At 38.7% G+C, this 14,808-nt stretch overlaps 1 protein-coding gene across 1 annotated transcript in view; it reads right to left on the bottom strand.

Annotated features, from left to right (window-relative positions):
• Nucleotides 1-319: 319 nt before the first annotated feature.
• The window catches only part of MMP2 (matrix metallopeptidase 2), a 211,535-nt gene continuing 197,046 nt past the window's right edge, over nt 320-14,808 (bottom strand). The window contains exons 11-13 of the mRNA XM_078669873.1: nt 12,833-12,992; nt 6,558-6,667; nt 320-3,140 (exon numbers count right to left, since the gene is read on the bottom strand). Of these exons, the coding sequence (XP_078525999.1) occupies nt 3,037-3,140; nt 6,558-6,667; nt 12,833-12,992 (374 nt within the window). The 3' untranslated portion in view covers nt 320-3,036. The remainder of the gene's footprint in view (nt 3,141-6,557; nt 6,668-12,832; nt 12,993-14,808) is intronic.

Here is a 14,808-nt window from a genome sequence, read left to right as displayed (position 1 = left end):
CCATCTACATTGAAATATGTGGGGGAAACTCATCCTGAGGGGCTCTGTACTGTCATCGCCGCAATAAACCAAACATCAGACTTTTTTTAAACAACTGTAGTCCCATGTCTTTCTACAATACTTTACTTCTGACTTTATTTTTCCAGTTGCTTTCCTCCCCTTCCTTCTTAATGTTCCTGCACTCTGTAGAGCATCCTTGGTCATATGAGTGTGTTAAAACAACAGTAAATATAATTAATAAAAAAATAATTAGCAGCAGTAACAATCTTAAAAATTAGTCACACTGAGTCATAACTCAATAAGGTTAGACAAACATGACTCGTTTAGACAGTAATTAATTTATTTTGCAACTGTTGACATTTAAAGCTTGCAGAGTAGGGAACAGGTATATGTTTTTAAGTAGGCTACATTTCAGTTATAGCTTGATTTTCCCGATAAAAAAATATCCAAGTGTTCTATATTGTCACAAAGAAGGGACCAACACTAACAGTCAAAATAGATACACCTGACATTTATGTGTTGAGAGCTTACTTTCTTTTGGATGTCTATCTATACTTTCAAATACGTAAAAATGTAACATAATTCTCTAGGCACACTGCTAATTGAAGTAAGGTTTCTTATTTTTTTTTTAAAGTACATTAAAAGAAAACGTTTATGCAACCTTAATATGAATTAATGCACTTCATACTCAAAGTTCCTATTCAAAGACAAACTATACCTTTCCGTCTATTTTTATGTAGACTGGTGAGATATGCACCGCCTATTTAGGTGTGTGTAACGCTGACACTTCTTACTTGGATATTCATTCAAATGTGTGTAAAATCTGGAATGGGGACATTTCTTACTTGGGTTGACTTGATTTATGTTGACTAGTGAAGAGTTGATGGAAACATTGCATTGTAATTACTACAGTCAGTTTGTTGTACACATTTACTAGATTACATTTGTTTGGAAATTGTTAGAAATACAACATTACGGTTGTATACTTACTAGCCAACAGATGGAAGTATAGTTAATACAAGTCATTTTTGTTGATGATAACATATGTTAATTTCTGGCTACTTCACTAAAGTTTTCTTTGAAAATTGGAGGACCAAGTGTAATTCAATTAAGTCTTAGTATGACATGTGGAACAACATGTTTGTAGCCAAATATGGAAAATGAAATAGAGGAATGAAAATATCTCATTTGAAAACATGTGTAGGGTACTCTATAATCACTCTGTAAGTACCAGATGGTAGCTATCTCCTCCAATATATAAGAATTATTGGCAGGGATGGAAGATAGAATGGAGGCATCTTAACCCAATAATGGCCAATACTGGTGAGCAAATTGCATTTCAATATATTTCTGACTGCCATGCGAATGGTTGTGTTTTACTGTGTCTGAATATCTCTGTGCTGAACAGTTCTATAGTAGTTATTTACTAGCTGATTAACAAAAGCACAAAGGAAAATGGTGTGAAATCCCAATGTGTTTATCAGTCTTACCAAATGAACTTCACTATCACTATTCTGTAATAAATACAACAAATATATATATTATGGATTTTAAAAAGTACAAACCCATACAGATACTAGGTCTAGGTCAGTATCTAGACGAAAGATTAATGATCCCTCTGTCCTGAAGTACAAAGTCTTTGAAGATGCACCACTGTGAACATGAACATTTGGTGTAGCTTTACTTGTGGAAAGCAGAGGTGATCTATTGCACAGACGCAGTGTGTATATTTGTACAGTATAAATTATGTAAGAAAAAATCCTGAGCTTTAAAAATTATGCCCAAGTTTATTTTCTTGGCATCATATTTTTGTGGTTCCAGTAAACATTTATGCTTTCATGGTGCAAGTTTGCTGGACTGTTACTAGATTCCAGGAGTGTTTTCAGTGACTGCATTTTTTGCATCTCCTCCTACATTATAAACAAATCTCACAGCACTCACAAATAGTAAACACAGAATTTTCTAAATGTTCATATAATAAACTCTGGACCTTTCACTTTGACAACATGGGTTTACTTCCCCTAAGCACAGAACCAAATATTCTATTTGAGATTTTACAGGTGTTTTGACTTCCCATTGAGATCAATGGGTCTTTTTGTCTCTATTTCAGACAGCTGTAGGCAGCAGTAGTTCCACTACATCATCCAGGATCAGGAATCAATTACTCCAGGCTGGTCTCTCTAACCATGGCTCTCCAGCATATAATTCAGACTAAAAGCCCGAGCCCCTCTGCAAACCACATGCATCAGGGATAGCAACAACTGGTTTCAGGCCCATTGGTACAATAAAGGCTCTGACTAAGGTTGTTAAAAGGCCCTCCTTATTTTAATTAAATACTGCCCTACTTCCCACCCTTCATAAAAGACCCTCCTTACTTTATTACCACACTGATCTTCTGTCCACCTCTTCCTAAAAGACCCTCCTTATTTTAATTCCATAGTGCCCTTCTGCCAAACCCCCTTCCAGCAAAAACATGTAATTAAAGAGAGAAACAAACCTAGCATGCAAAATATATGCCCTTACATCTTATAAGCTTACACATTAAAGCAGCAGTTTAAGAGCTTACCTTACACCGTTTCTACATGCAGCTGTTTTGAAAAGCTGCTTTGTTCATTTATAGTTTCCACATTATTGCACACATTGAAAAAATAAAGAAAGGCCTAATTCGATCAGAGCGTTCTTTGTATTAGTTGTAAGATCATTGAACTGCCTATCTCCAGCTACATAGTGACATCTGAATTTAACTTCAATCTCTGGATTTATACTTCAGCCTGGAAGTTCTTTTATTTTTAGAATATGGATCGACTGATACAAATACAAATTTGCAAGCCTTATGCCAACACATCTCTTCATAGAAGGCACACTTTTTAATTAGTTTTAAAATTACTTTATGAAAGATATTGTAGAGTACTGATACTAAGTTACCAGGTACCAGTGCCAGACTGGTTCATTTAACAGCATTACAATCAATCTTTAATTACAGATAAAGAATATAAAAAAGGAAGTAAATGTTGTTTTATGAGCCCTTCATAAAGCTCAGCAACCCAGCCAGTCATTTTTCACATCGCCAAATTTCACAATCTTCAAACTTATATCTTCAACTTTCATATAGTACCAGTCCTTGAAGAAGTAGGAAAATCCTGTAAAAGAAGAAATATTATTTTAGATAGAAAAAAAAGAAAGAAAGCATCCATCAAATGTATATTCAGCTGACAACATTGCTGCCCTGGTAATGTAAATCTGAAAGGAAATACAAATGGAAACACAATCATCACCCATAAGGCAGATATTGGTGTGTATGTGAATATTTTAGAAATATAAAACAAACTTTTTAGACATAGTCATTCTCATTGCCAGAACTATTTAGTTATTTTTAATATGTGGGAACATGCTTATTAAACTAAATAAATGAGGAGAAAAAAATAAATAGTGCAAATGCACACTAATACCGTACTTGCACCCACGCATTGTCCACATGGCTTACTATCAGAAGGATTACTGCAGTGCAGTCAAAGTAAGATTGGAAATCTACGGCTTAGGTAGACATGTAAGGTGGTTTGCATGGGATTGTCTGCATCCCAAAAAGAGGAAAATGCCTGCAATTCATAGGCCTAAACCTACACAGCCTTTCACGGAAAAGCGATTAAGAGAAAGAATGACAAGAAAAGTCTTGAGGAAGTTACAGGCATAGTGATGATAACTGCTGTACCCTCACAAGCTATGGCAAAACTGACATTGGATGGAAATTGGTTGATGACCATGGGCACAGGCCTTTATACCTGTGCTGTGAAGCAGTAGTAAAACCAAAAATGATGGGTCCTCGCAACAGAATGAGATGAGGGGACCCTCAGTCTCCCATAGTTCACAGATATTCATTGGCGTGGGTTGGATTGGGGTCCTGTGAAAAACTGGTTAGGCCGCTTTATTGTGGAAAGGTATCTATTAGCAACCCTTGCAGTTTCATACTACTGGGACTCCATATCTGCCCATCAGTGTGTGTGATCATGTATTTATGTGGATATTGTGTCTGCTTAAATTGTGTCCTTTGTGAGAACAGACATAACTTCCATCACAAAATGCTGATTCCTTGCATAGTTTTAACACCATCTCAGTATTTCTGTCTTTCTTTTACCCCCTGGGGGTGTGTGTCAGAGCGCCATTACATTTTATCCCTATCTTGTTACTGCATGTACTCTAAAACTAAGGTAGTGCCTAGCAGAAAACAAATTATTGACCTAAACCAGATTGAGTGCCTGGACTTTTCTGCCTGTTGACAGCTTGAAAAAGCTCAGAATGAATGTGTGGTGTTGAGTCTATCCACATCCCTATGAAATTAGTGTCTTTAACCAACACGTAATGTGGGTTGGGAGTACCATTTTGCTTCTGGGATAGTGTTTAGACTTTGTGAGATGTTTGGTTTGTTGTTAGCTATGTAAGCCGAAATCCATTTAGGTGTCCACAAATGGACCTTCAAAAATGGGGGAACCAGGGTAAAGTTTGGACATATTGCACACTTGAAACTTAGTGGTATTTTTCTTTGTACTTTCAATTGAACTATTTGAAGATTGTAAAATAAGAACTCAGTAAAAGATTAAGACCAAAAACAGATGCCAATCTCAATAACTCACAAACTCCTGCCCATTGAATTTTGTTGATCAATAGTATGCAATGGTTACTAAATTGTAGCGCCTTACCGATTAAGTGCTATAAATATGTCTAGGGCATATACTGTCGTAGAGGTTCCTAGGTCCATCAGTTTTTGTAATTGCCAAAATTCATACTGCTTTATTTTTTGTTGTAGCAAATAAAGATCACTACTCCTCTGAGGATGGACCTAAAAAAGAACCTAGAAAAAAGGCATGACAGAGAACACTGTAGCAGCGGGACGAAAAACTGCTTTCCAATGTGGATCCCCTTACCTACTTCCTGCTTATGCAGTGCTGCCATCCTACCACGTGCAAATCATGACAAATGTCTGGACTGCAAAGCTCGTGGTGAATGCACATTATATTTCTGCCGGCACACATCTGGGTGATACAACCCTCACTGTACAATTGCTCTAATGTGTTTTCAGTCTATCTTGAAGGTTCTCAATTTATTACATTGTGGTTATTCTCAACCTCTAAAGCAGTCTTAACATGTGTGATTGGGCATTGGTGGTTCATTAGGTAATTCATATCTTCATCTATATGTACTTTAAATATGTGGTATTTGATCGTGTTCCATGACAGTAAACCAAATAGCTTTTTGTAAAAAGAAGTTTACCCACTGAATTATCTATACTACTATTATAAAGAGAGAACTGTGTCCTTTGAGGCGGGTAAACTCCAGAAGTACACCACCAATCACAACACCCAATAAAGCGTTGGAAAGGGGAGGTCCAGGAGATGGACATAGGCTATACAGCACCACACCATATACATTAGGGGGGGGAAAGAACGTTAGGGGAAAAGTAGTCCTTGGGCGTATCCATACAGTGATATGAACGCGGCGTTCGGCGTCATGGGCGCATACAACGCTTGCGAGAGGCGCAATGGCGTGTGGGCGTGTCGTCACGTAAACGCAGCGTTCGGCGTCCGGACAGGAGCGCAGGGAGGAGCGCGGAACCGACACCCGGTTCAGTGCAATGTCCGCAATCATCATGGTGAAGAGAGCGGCGGCGACAGTGGAGCCGTGGGGAGGAAAAGTAACGCGGCATTTGTCGTCCGGCCAGGAGCGCGGGGAGGAGCGCGGAACCGACACCCGGTTCAGTGCAATGTCCGCCACCATCATGGTGAAGAGAGCGGCGGCGACAGTGGGGCCGTGGGGCTGAGACGGCCCCCGAGGATGGCGCGGGCTATGATGGTGAGAGGATACAGAGTGAACGGAGGGGTGAAGGGGACTGAAGAGAGGTAAGGGAGTTCCTGGTAGGGTGAGGAAAGGTACGCTTTTGGTAGGTTGAAGACGTGAGACTGAAAGCAAGCACATGGGTGGGATGAGGTGGGGGTCTGACTGAGGTGTCAAGTGTAACTGATGGGTTGGGAGGGTGTAGAGATTAAGAGGTGACGTGGGTTAATTTAATAGGCTGAGGAGGTGATGGGGTACACATGGGAGTGGGCTGAGATGAGGGAAGTCTGAGGTGAGTGTACTCGAGTGATGGTGTGAGGATGAGGTGACTGGGCTCAGGAGGTTTGGGGGAGTTAGGTGCGCAGGTGGATGGCCGGGACAGGTGAAGCTGATGCTCTCAGAACAGAAGGCCAGGTAGTTTGAGGGGAAGTGGGCAAAAAGGGGTGATTGGTAAGAGAGAGAAAGGAGCTGCTCGTGTCCGGGGTGCGTAATGCTGGTGAGTACCTTTCACCTCGTAAAGCCTACCCGGACAACGTCGGGAGGGGCTGCTAGTTTTATATAAAGAAAATGAAAGATACTTTATATTTCACGAAAACAATTGCCTTCTTGTATAGTGTGAAGCTGTCTCCCGGCTTAGTAACCACTTGAACTATCTCCTTGAACCACAGAGACAGGCAGTTTTCTCTACAACTAAAAATTAACTTATAATGTCAAACCAAATTTCATCTTACCACTTCCGCTGTGATCCAGGACTGCATCTAAATTATCTGGAATGCCATTCCAAGCATCAGAAATTAATTTAGGGAAACCAGGGTCCATTTTCTTCTTCACTTCATTATACCTGTAGACATTTTAAATATAGGTTTAAAAAAAACATATGATGACACACATTAAAACATGTTTTAATGGATCAGCAGTATTACAGAAGGGTTGATCAACATTTAGAATTCAATTCCTGCAATTTTGGAAATGTTTTTTCAAGTTAAGTTTTACAGGGCAGTTTATACTTTCACCTAAAACGAAACAACTAAACACCTAGAGGACTGCCTCTTAAACCACATTAAAATACAATTCATGAATAGTTTCTGAAGCAACCACAACAGCCCTGATCTACCCTGTTAAGTTGGCAATAGGGTTTGTAACCACAGAGGTTGACTTCAATAATGGCAAGCAAATGCCTGTGCAAAATGTTGTTTTGGTATGTAAAAAAATCACCTTAATTACTGCGGTTTGACAGTTTGTTGAGCAGCGCACCACAGAACTAAGTTAAAGTTTTTCGGGTGACTACATCTTGGACACATTTTATTTCTCATTTGCTAAAAATAGAAAGCTAGTTCTCATTTTCCTTCTTCTCTGCAGAATTCTATGACGGTAAGCTGATTTCCATCTTGTCGTATGGTCAGGTAGAAGTAGAAGTAGGTGTAGAGGATTGCCCACCTCTCCAACAATCTTACCCTTATAAATTCAGATCTTTCTTTAATGCCGTACCAAATTAATCTCTTTGTTTCCTATTTCGGGTTGCGCCTCTGTGCTATCAGCTGTATGTTGAAACTATGTGTTGTTTATAACAGGCTGCACACCGTACGTCTGAGTTCTAAGTTGTACATCACCTTCTGCATCTCTGGGATCTCTGTCTCAGATTGACTGTACAGTCTGAATCTGTAGGAATCTTCCCATTTGGCCTACACATCTTAGGGTTCATCTATGGGATTCCCTAAGGGGACTCAGGAGGTTTCATCCTCAGAGTATAAAGGAATGAGGTTTGAGGTGCTACCGAGAGCTGAGCTTCGCTTTAAGTGTGTGGGGAACTGCATAACAGCATTTTGTATCTTACTATGGTTATTCTAGCAGGCTAGTTGCTTAGGTGAATTAGTTGGCTTCTTTGTTTTTCAGCATGGCCGTAGCATACCAGCAAAACCCCTTCCTTTCTGTACTGCAAGGCGACCATAATTGAGGTGCATTGGTTCCTGATGGTACTGCAGGGCCTAGCTGAATGACATCTGTGCGGTGTGCCTAGTATGCTATGCTCCTGTGTAGGTTTACCATTTTTTCCTCCTTCCACATCATGGCTTCAATGTGCCACTGGCTTAACACTTTCTTTCCTACCTCTTTTATTTTATTTACAAAGTATTTGGCTCCCGTCTTGTTATTCCTGCTTCTTTTCAGAATGTCTCAGGCTCCTGTAGGACCTTTCAACCCTGCTCTTCTCCCAGCATCACAGCCTTTTTTGAATCATCACCCCTATAATGTGAGTTCTCCTACTTCTTCAAGGGACATGTTTGGTACGCAGGGTCACGCCTGTTTTGTCACGTTACATGATCGAGCTGAGTTACAGGTCACATAAAGATAGAGTGAGATCGGAACAAACTGGGTATTTTGATTTTGGCAATAACTATGGAGAATTTAGTGCAACATGCATTTGGGACCATTCACAAGGAACTAACTTTACAATGGGACTGATTATGATTTCGAACGGACCGCAACCAACCGTCGGTTGTGGTCCATCCGACATCTGCCCCTGTGGTCTGCCCACCGCATTACGATGCCACGGGCGGAGGCACTGGGCGGAGTGATCGTCCGCTGGTGTACTTACGGCTCCTTGAGCCCATTGGAGCATGGGAAATGCACATAATCCTTTAAAGACGACAGAGCCAGCCTTGGCTCCGCCATCGTGTTTATGATGTCATTTTCCGACCGCCTTTCCATGGAAAGACCCCCAGCCCTCTGCTATGGTGCCCCCCTACACATCCCTGCACCGCACTGTGCCTGCCACATAGTGCAGGATGTTTCCAACCATCCATTTTACTATGGCAGCTTGTCCTGCAGGCCTTTTCTGCCCGCTGCACAAGCTGCCATAGTAAAATGGATGTTTCCGTACACCCTATGGGCTGTTGCATCCTAATACTGAGGTCGGTACCACCGACCTAAGGTCGGGTGAATCCAGACCACATCAGCCAAACATCTAATGAGCCCCTATGTTACTTCACACCTGGAAAGGTTGTAGGTACAACTGATTTGTGTTATCGTGAAGGAATACCTCACTCCTAAATAACTAGAGAAATGTACCATGATTGTCCTCTCAGCTTAGTGGCCATTTGAATATAACTCCAGCTTGATCTTAAGGGCTGGATTCAGGGGTTTGGGACAGTACAAGTGAAAAACATTGATCTACATATTCACCGAATCTGCTTTAAACTGGTTATTTCTAACAAAAAAAACATAACCTCAAAAAGCATTTTGAATTATTTAATTTTAATACCATTCGACTAAATTAAGGAAATAATATCCCAAAAACACTGTGATAAAAAGATACAACCACAAAGAATGTATCATTTGAAACATACCAAGTGAATCAACATAAAGTAGGTAAAGTTGGCAGAAAAACTAACAAGGGATCAGAGGATGAAAGAACTTGGTTAAATATCATCGACAACTAGCATCTGTGTGCAGCAAAGAAAGGCAACAGAGGAAAACGAATAACACTATCTTGTACATACTTACTGGATTGGGAACATGAGGGGCAAACAAGTGACTAGGAAACAGAGAAAATGAGGGATCGAGCTTCGGAGAGTAGGAGAAGCAATGGCAGGCATTAAAGTGAAAAATATATGGTGCTGAAACCTTCAAAGACCAAATACCACCACGGAACACCATAAATGTGAAGAGGAACAGATTCATGGAACTGCCCCTATATGCTGAACATACGTAGGAATGGGAAACCAAATAAACAACAGGAAATTACAATGGGGCATTGCTTGGCTGGTGTACAGTCATAATATCGAGTCAATTATTTCGACTGGACAGAATATCGAGTAAAAAATATAGAATGGACATAATATCGACTAGACATAATATAGACAACAAAAATATCGACTAGAGAAAATTAATATCGAATAGAATGGACATAATATCGAATCAAAAATATAGAATGGACATAATATCGACTAGACATAATATAGACAACAAAAATATCGAATTTAAGGTAAGTTAATAATAATTTTTATTTTTTGTGTAATATAAGTCTGTAGCGGGTTGTGGGTTTATAGGGGAATAGGGTGGGAAGTAATTTAATTCTAATTAATTAAATATGTTAATTTATTTATTGATATATATTTAGAATTAATTGTTAATTAATTATTAATTGGTAATTAATTAAAATATAATTGGTAATTAATTATAATTGATTAATTGATAAATATTTTAATTTTAGTAATTTATTTTCTGTAGCGGGTTGTGGGTTTATAGGGGAATAGGGTGGGAAGTAATTTAATTATAATTAATTAAATATGTTAATTTATTTATTGATAATAATTTAGAATTAATTGTTAATTAATTATTAATTGGTAATTAATTAAAATATAATTGGTAATTAATTATAATTGATTAATTGATAAATATTTTAATTTTAGTAATTTATTTTCTGTAGCGGGTTGTGGGTTTATAGGGGAATAGGGTGGGAAGTAATTTAATTATAATTAATTAAATATGTTAATTTATTTATTGATATTTTTAAAAAATTAATTGTTAATTAATTATTAATTGGTAATTAATTAAAATATTATTGGTAATTAATTATAATTGATTAATTGATAAATATTTTAATTTTAGGGTTCAGGGTCAGTTGTCAGTTTTTGGGTAAAGGGGTATTTTTAGGGTTCAGGGTCAGTTTTCAGTTTTTGGGTAAAGGGGTATTTTTAGGGTTCAGGGTCAGTTTTCAGTTTTTGGGGTAAAGGGGTATTTTTAGGGTTCAGGGTCAGTTTTCAGTTTGTAGGTAAAGGGGTATTTTTAGGGTTCAGGGTCAGTTTTCAGTTTTTGGGTAAAGGGGTATTTTTAGGGTTCAGGGTCAGTTTTCAGTTTTTGTGTAAAGGGGTATTTTTAGGGTTCAGGGTCAGTTTTCAGTTTTTGGGTAAAGGGGTATTTTTAGGGTTCAGGGTCAGTTTTCAGTTTTTGGGGTAAAGGGGTATTTTTAGGGTTCAGGGTCAGTTTTCAGTTTTTGGGTAAAGGGGTATTTTTAGGGTTCAGGGTCAGTTTTCAGTTTTTGGGGTAAAGGGGTATTTTTAGGGTTCAGGGTCAGTTTTCAGTTTGTAGGTAAAGGGGTATTTTTAGGGTTCAGGGTCAGTTTTCAGTTTTTGGGTAAAGGGGTATTTTTAGGGTTCAGGGTCAGTTTTCAGTTTTTGGGGTAAAGGGGTATTTTTAGGGTTCAGGGTCAGTTTTCAGTTTGTAGGTAAAGGGGTATTTTTAGGGTTCAGGGTCAGTTTTCAGTTTTTGGGTAAAGGGGTATTTTTAGGGTTCAGGGTCAGTTTTCAGTTTTCGGGTAAAGGGGTATTTTTAGGGTTCAGGGTCAGTTTTCAGTTTATGGGTAAAGGGGTATTTTTAGGGTTCAGGGTCAGTTTTGGGTTTTTGGGGTACAGGGGTACTTTGTAAAAATAAAGTAAAATTACATTTAAATTACATTTATTTAATAAAATTAAATTATATTAAATTATATTATAATATTTTTTATTAATTTATATTCAAAAAATTATTATATAATTACCAATACTTATGTTGTAATGGTATGCGTTGTAAAGGTATATGCGTTGTAAAATCTTGCGTTGTAAATGTATGCGTTGTAAAAGTTTTTGCGTTGTAAAAGTTTTGTTGTAATGGTAGGCGTTGTAAAGTATGCGTTGTAACGTCATACATCCCTGGAGTGGGAATAGTAATTTTAACCTCTACGCTATCCAGCGCTTTCCCTACTGTTGCACCCACTGGAGTGGGAGTAGTAAATTTTACCTCTACGCTATCCAACACTTTTGCTAATGTTGAACTCACTATAGTTGTAACAATAAATTTTAAACATTTTCTAAAATGTTATATATGTTTATTTAATAATATGTTTAAATATATATATATATATATATATATATATATGTGTGTGTGTAATTTTTGGTGATATAATTTTTTTAATTATATAAATTATTTATTAAAATTATATTTTTTTAATAATTATTTCTAAGTTTATATTAAATATATTTATTACTATATTAGTTTTAACTTACTTTTAAGACATTTTAAAAAATCGATATTTTGACAGTCTATATTTTTGTAAGTCGATATTTTGGAGTCGATATTTTGGTACTTACCTGTTTGAAGATAGGGAGTCGATATTTTGTCAATCGATATTTTTGACTCGATATTTGTGTATCTCGATATTTGTGTCGTCGATATTATGTCAGTGATCCGCTTGGCTATCTTCTAGTCCAAGAGTTTGAGCCTCTTGTTTGAAAACAGATAGGTAAGCAAATACTAAATGAATTTGAAAAATATATTGAAATATTTAAAACTATTAAAAAATATATCATTAACTCTGCCTTTTTGACCAGCAGCTGTTTACAAGCCAACCTTTTGAAAGAAAAGCTTGGATTTATTATTGTCCCACAGGGTAGATGCAACACATGACAAAAGCACCTTGTAGTTAACACGATCTTTCCATGATTTCTTAGCACCTTATTTACTCCTCATGTAATTGATGTTTGGGAAGATACTACAGTGGTGACTAGCCATATCAGCAGTATCAAAATCGCTCTTTGGTTTCCACTCTCCACAACCAAAGAAGACCTATGATTCTCCACTTTAGTACCTCAACATCGACTGCAAAATTTCTACCTCAAAACTTTCCACTGCACAATATCGTCAAAGATCGGTCTGGATCTGCTTAACGCTAAGACACCCTCGGGTAATATGCGCTCTACAAAACAACCGCATTCATTCATTCAAAGTAACTATGAAATTAGAATTGAAATTACACTGTTTGCCATGTCTGCTCACCAAGACAATATTGGGCAAGTTGACATCTTGCATCAATATAGTAGCAATAAAAAAAGAATTGTGTATCCATACAAACGAGTCTATATGCATTTAGGTTGTTATGATCACAACCTTCTAATGAATGCAGTACAAATACATTTTCAATAATAATCATCAGTTCGGTTTCTGAATACAGTGTACATCTGCTAACTCCTACCTCCAGAATTTATCCCCCGAAAAAATGTATGTCTTTTTGTTTTTGCTCCAGTTGAAAGCTGCATCCACGTGTTGCACATCAGGAGGTAATCCGAGGCTGGTAAGCCTTTTGGGGTAACCTCTTTCCAGTGTGCTAGCAGAATAAATCCAGTACTCGTTGCCTAGGTATAAACACATTTATTTAGAAATGTAATTAAACATCATGGCAATTTAGTTAGTTCAGAGTGTGTGGCAGAGATGTGGAGAAGTTCATAACTATGGCAGAGAGTTGTTTTCAAGACAAACCAGTGGAAAGACATGTTCAAAGTGCTTCTAATTTTCGGAACAACTCTAGTGTGCAAAAATTATATTTCCATTATCAGTTTATGGTTGTACAAAGTGATCATGTAATTTTACGTTTTTAGGTTAATTAGAACATTGGAATGTTGAGCGCTCCAGTGAAGACAATGGAGGGCTCTGGGCTTCTAATGGCTGGTAGAAGCCCGGAGCATCCGCATTCCAATGTGTGTTCACAGCAGTATATGTGAACAAAGACCTTACAGAATAAAAGAGGATTTCCACCCCCTTGTGCTCTGTGAGGCCTTTGTTTTATAAATTGGAGCTTTCTGCCCTCTAGGGGCAGAATGTTCTAATAGCCTTAGACAGCCATACCAGCCATTAAATGCCCGCTCCCTTGTTAAAGGCCCGTGCTGACCTTTAATGGCATGTTGTTCCCGCTACGGCGGGCTATAAGGCAGTATTGGCCGCCAATTCCTCTTCAACCCTTCCAATACTATTGTGTGTTCTATACTGAGGCAGGTGCTGTTCCCATTCTTAAAACTGTCTCATTGCCATGGGTGCTGTATGATGAACTGGGCCTTCACATCATATTCAGGTCCCATATATAGAATTGTAGCCCATAGCTGTCAGCAATGGGCTTGAAGTTCAGAGAGACATCATTAACAGCAGAGATCGAGTTTTCTTTGATGTCCCTAAAGATGAAAAAAGCTGCTATGATTTTGTGTTGTTATTGAAACCCTCAGAGGCTGCCATCACTCAGCTCATTTCATGGTCCAGTGCAGTCAGTAGGGTGCAATGAGACATACCCAACCAATAGAATTATAAATGGGTAATAGTGTGACCATAGGCAAATTGAGCTTTGCTCTGTTTCTCTATTTGATGTTGTTCACAGCCTCTCTGGAAAAACATCCATCAGGAGGCAATCAGAGGTTGGTAAGCCTTTTGAAGCTCCCAAAATTCCAATGTTCTAATTAGACGTAGCGCACCTATCACTGTGGAAAAGAAAAAGGCCTCCCCTATGAACAAACTCTGTTCCTTTGCAAACCCACCCCTCTGTTCAGTATACAATAGGGTACTGAGAGTACATTATATTTAACTACAGTGAGATGGCGGCCTCATGCTTTATCCTTCTCTCTCATGCACAGTAATATTAGTTGTTGGACTTGGCCCTTCTGGCAGGTTCACCCCTAAACTTTTTGCTTTTAATTGTGACCTGGTGTTAGTGATTTTTGGTTTCTGCGCACTTTACCAGTGTGTCCCAGGGTAAAGTGCATGCGTGTAGTGAGGTTGGCCTGCCCTCCTATAGGAATGCATGGGGAATGTATGTGTGCCTGGTAGTTTGTGATGTGTGGGGAGTGCAGGGGCGAGTTTGGTATGTGCGGACTCGTGTGATTAAATGCTGCACGATGATGTATGGGGCGTTAATGTGCCTAGTGTGGAAGTGCCACTTCTAGAAGTTGGCATGTCTGTGTAATTTATGTGAACTGGCTGTCTGGCTTGTGATTGGCTGGAGCTGGCTGGTGAGCCTGGCTCCAGGAGTCAGGATGGGTCTGCCCCGGTGGTGAGTGGAGAGATCTGCATGAGTGATGTGAGGGAGGAGTACACCTGGGACCTGAATAGGGCTGGGCTTGCCCCACACAATGCTGGCTCCACCCCCTGTGGTGCGACTGATGACCCTAGCCTGGCCAGTGAATAGTG

The sequence above is a fragment of the Lissotriton helveticus genome, chromosome 12 (genome assembly GCF_964261635.1).
Source record: "Lissotriton helveticus chromosome 12, aLisHel1.1, whole genome shotgun sequence".
Classification (NCBI taxonomy): Eukaryota; Metazoa; Chordata; class Amphibia; order Caudata; family Salamandridae; genus Lissotriton; species Lissotriton helveticus.
This window is presented reverse-complemented; position numbering and strand designations above follow the sequence as displayed.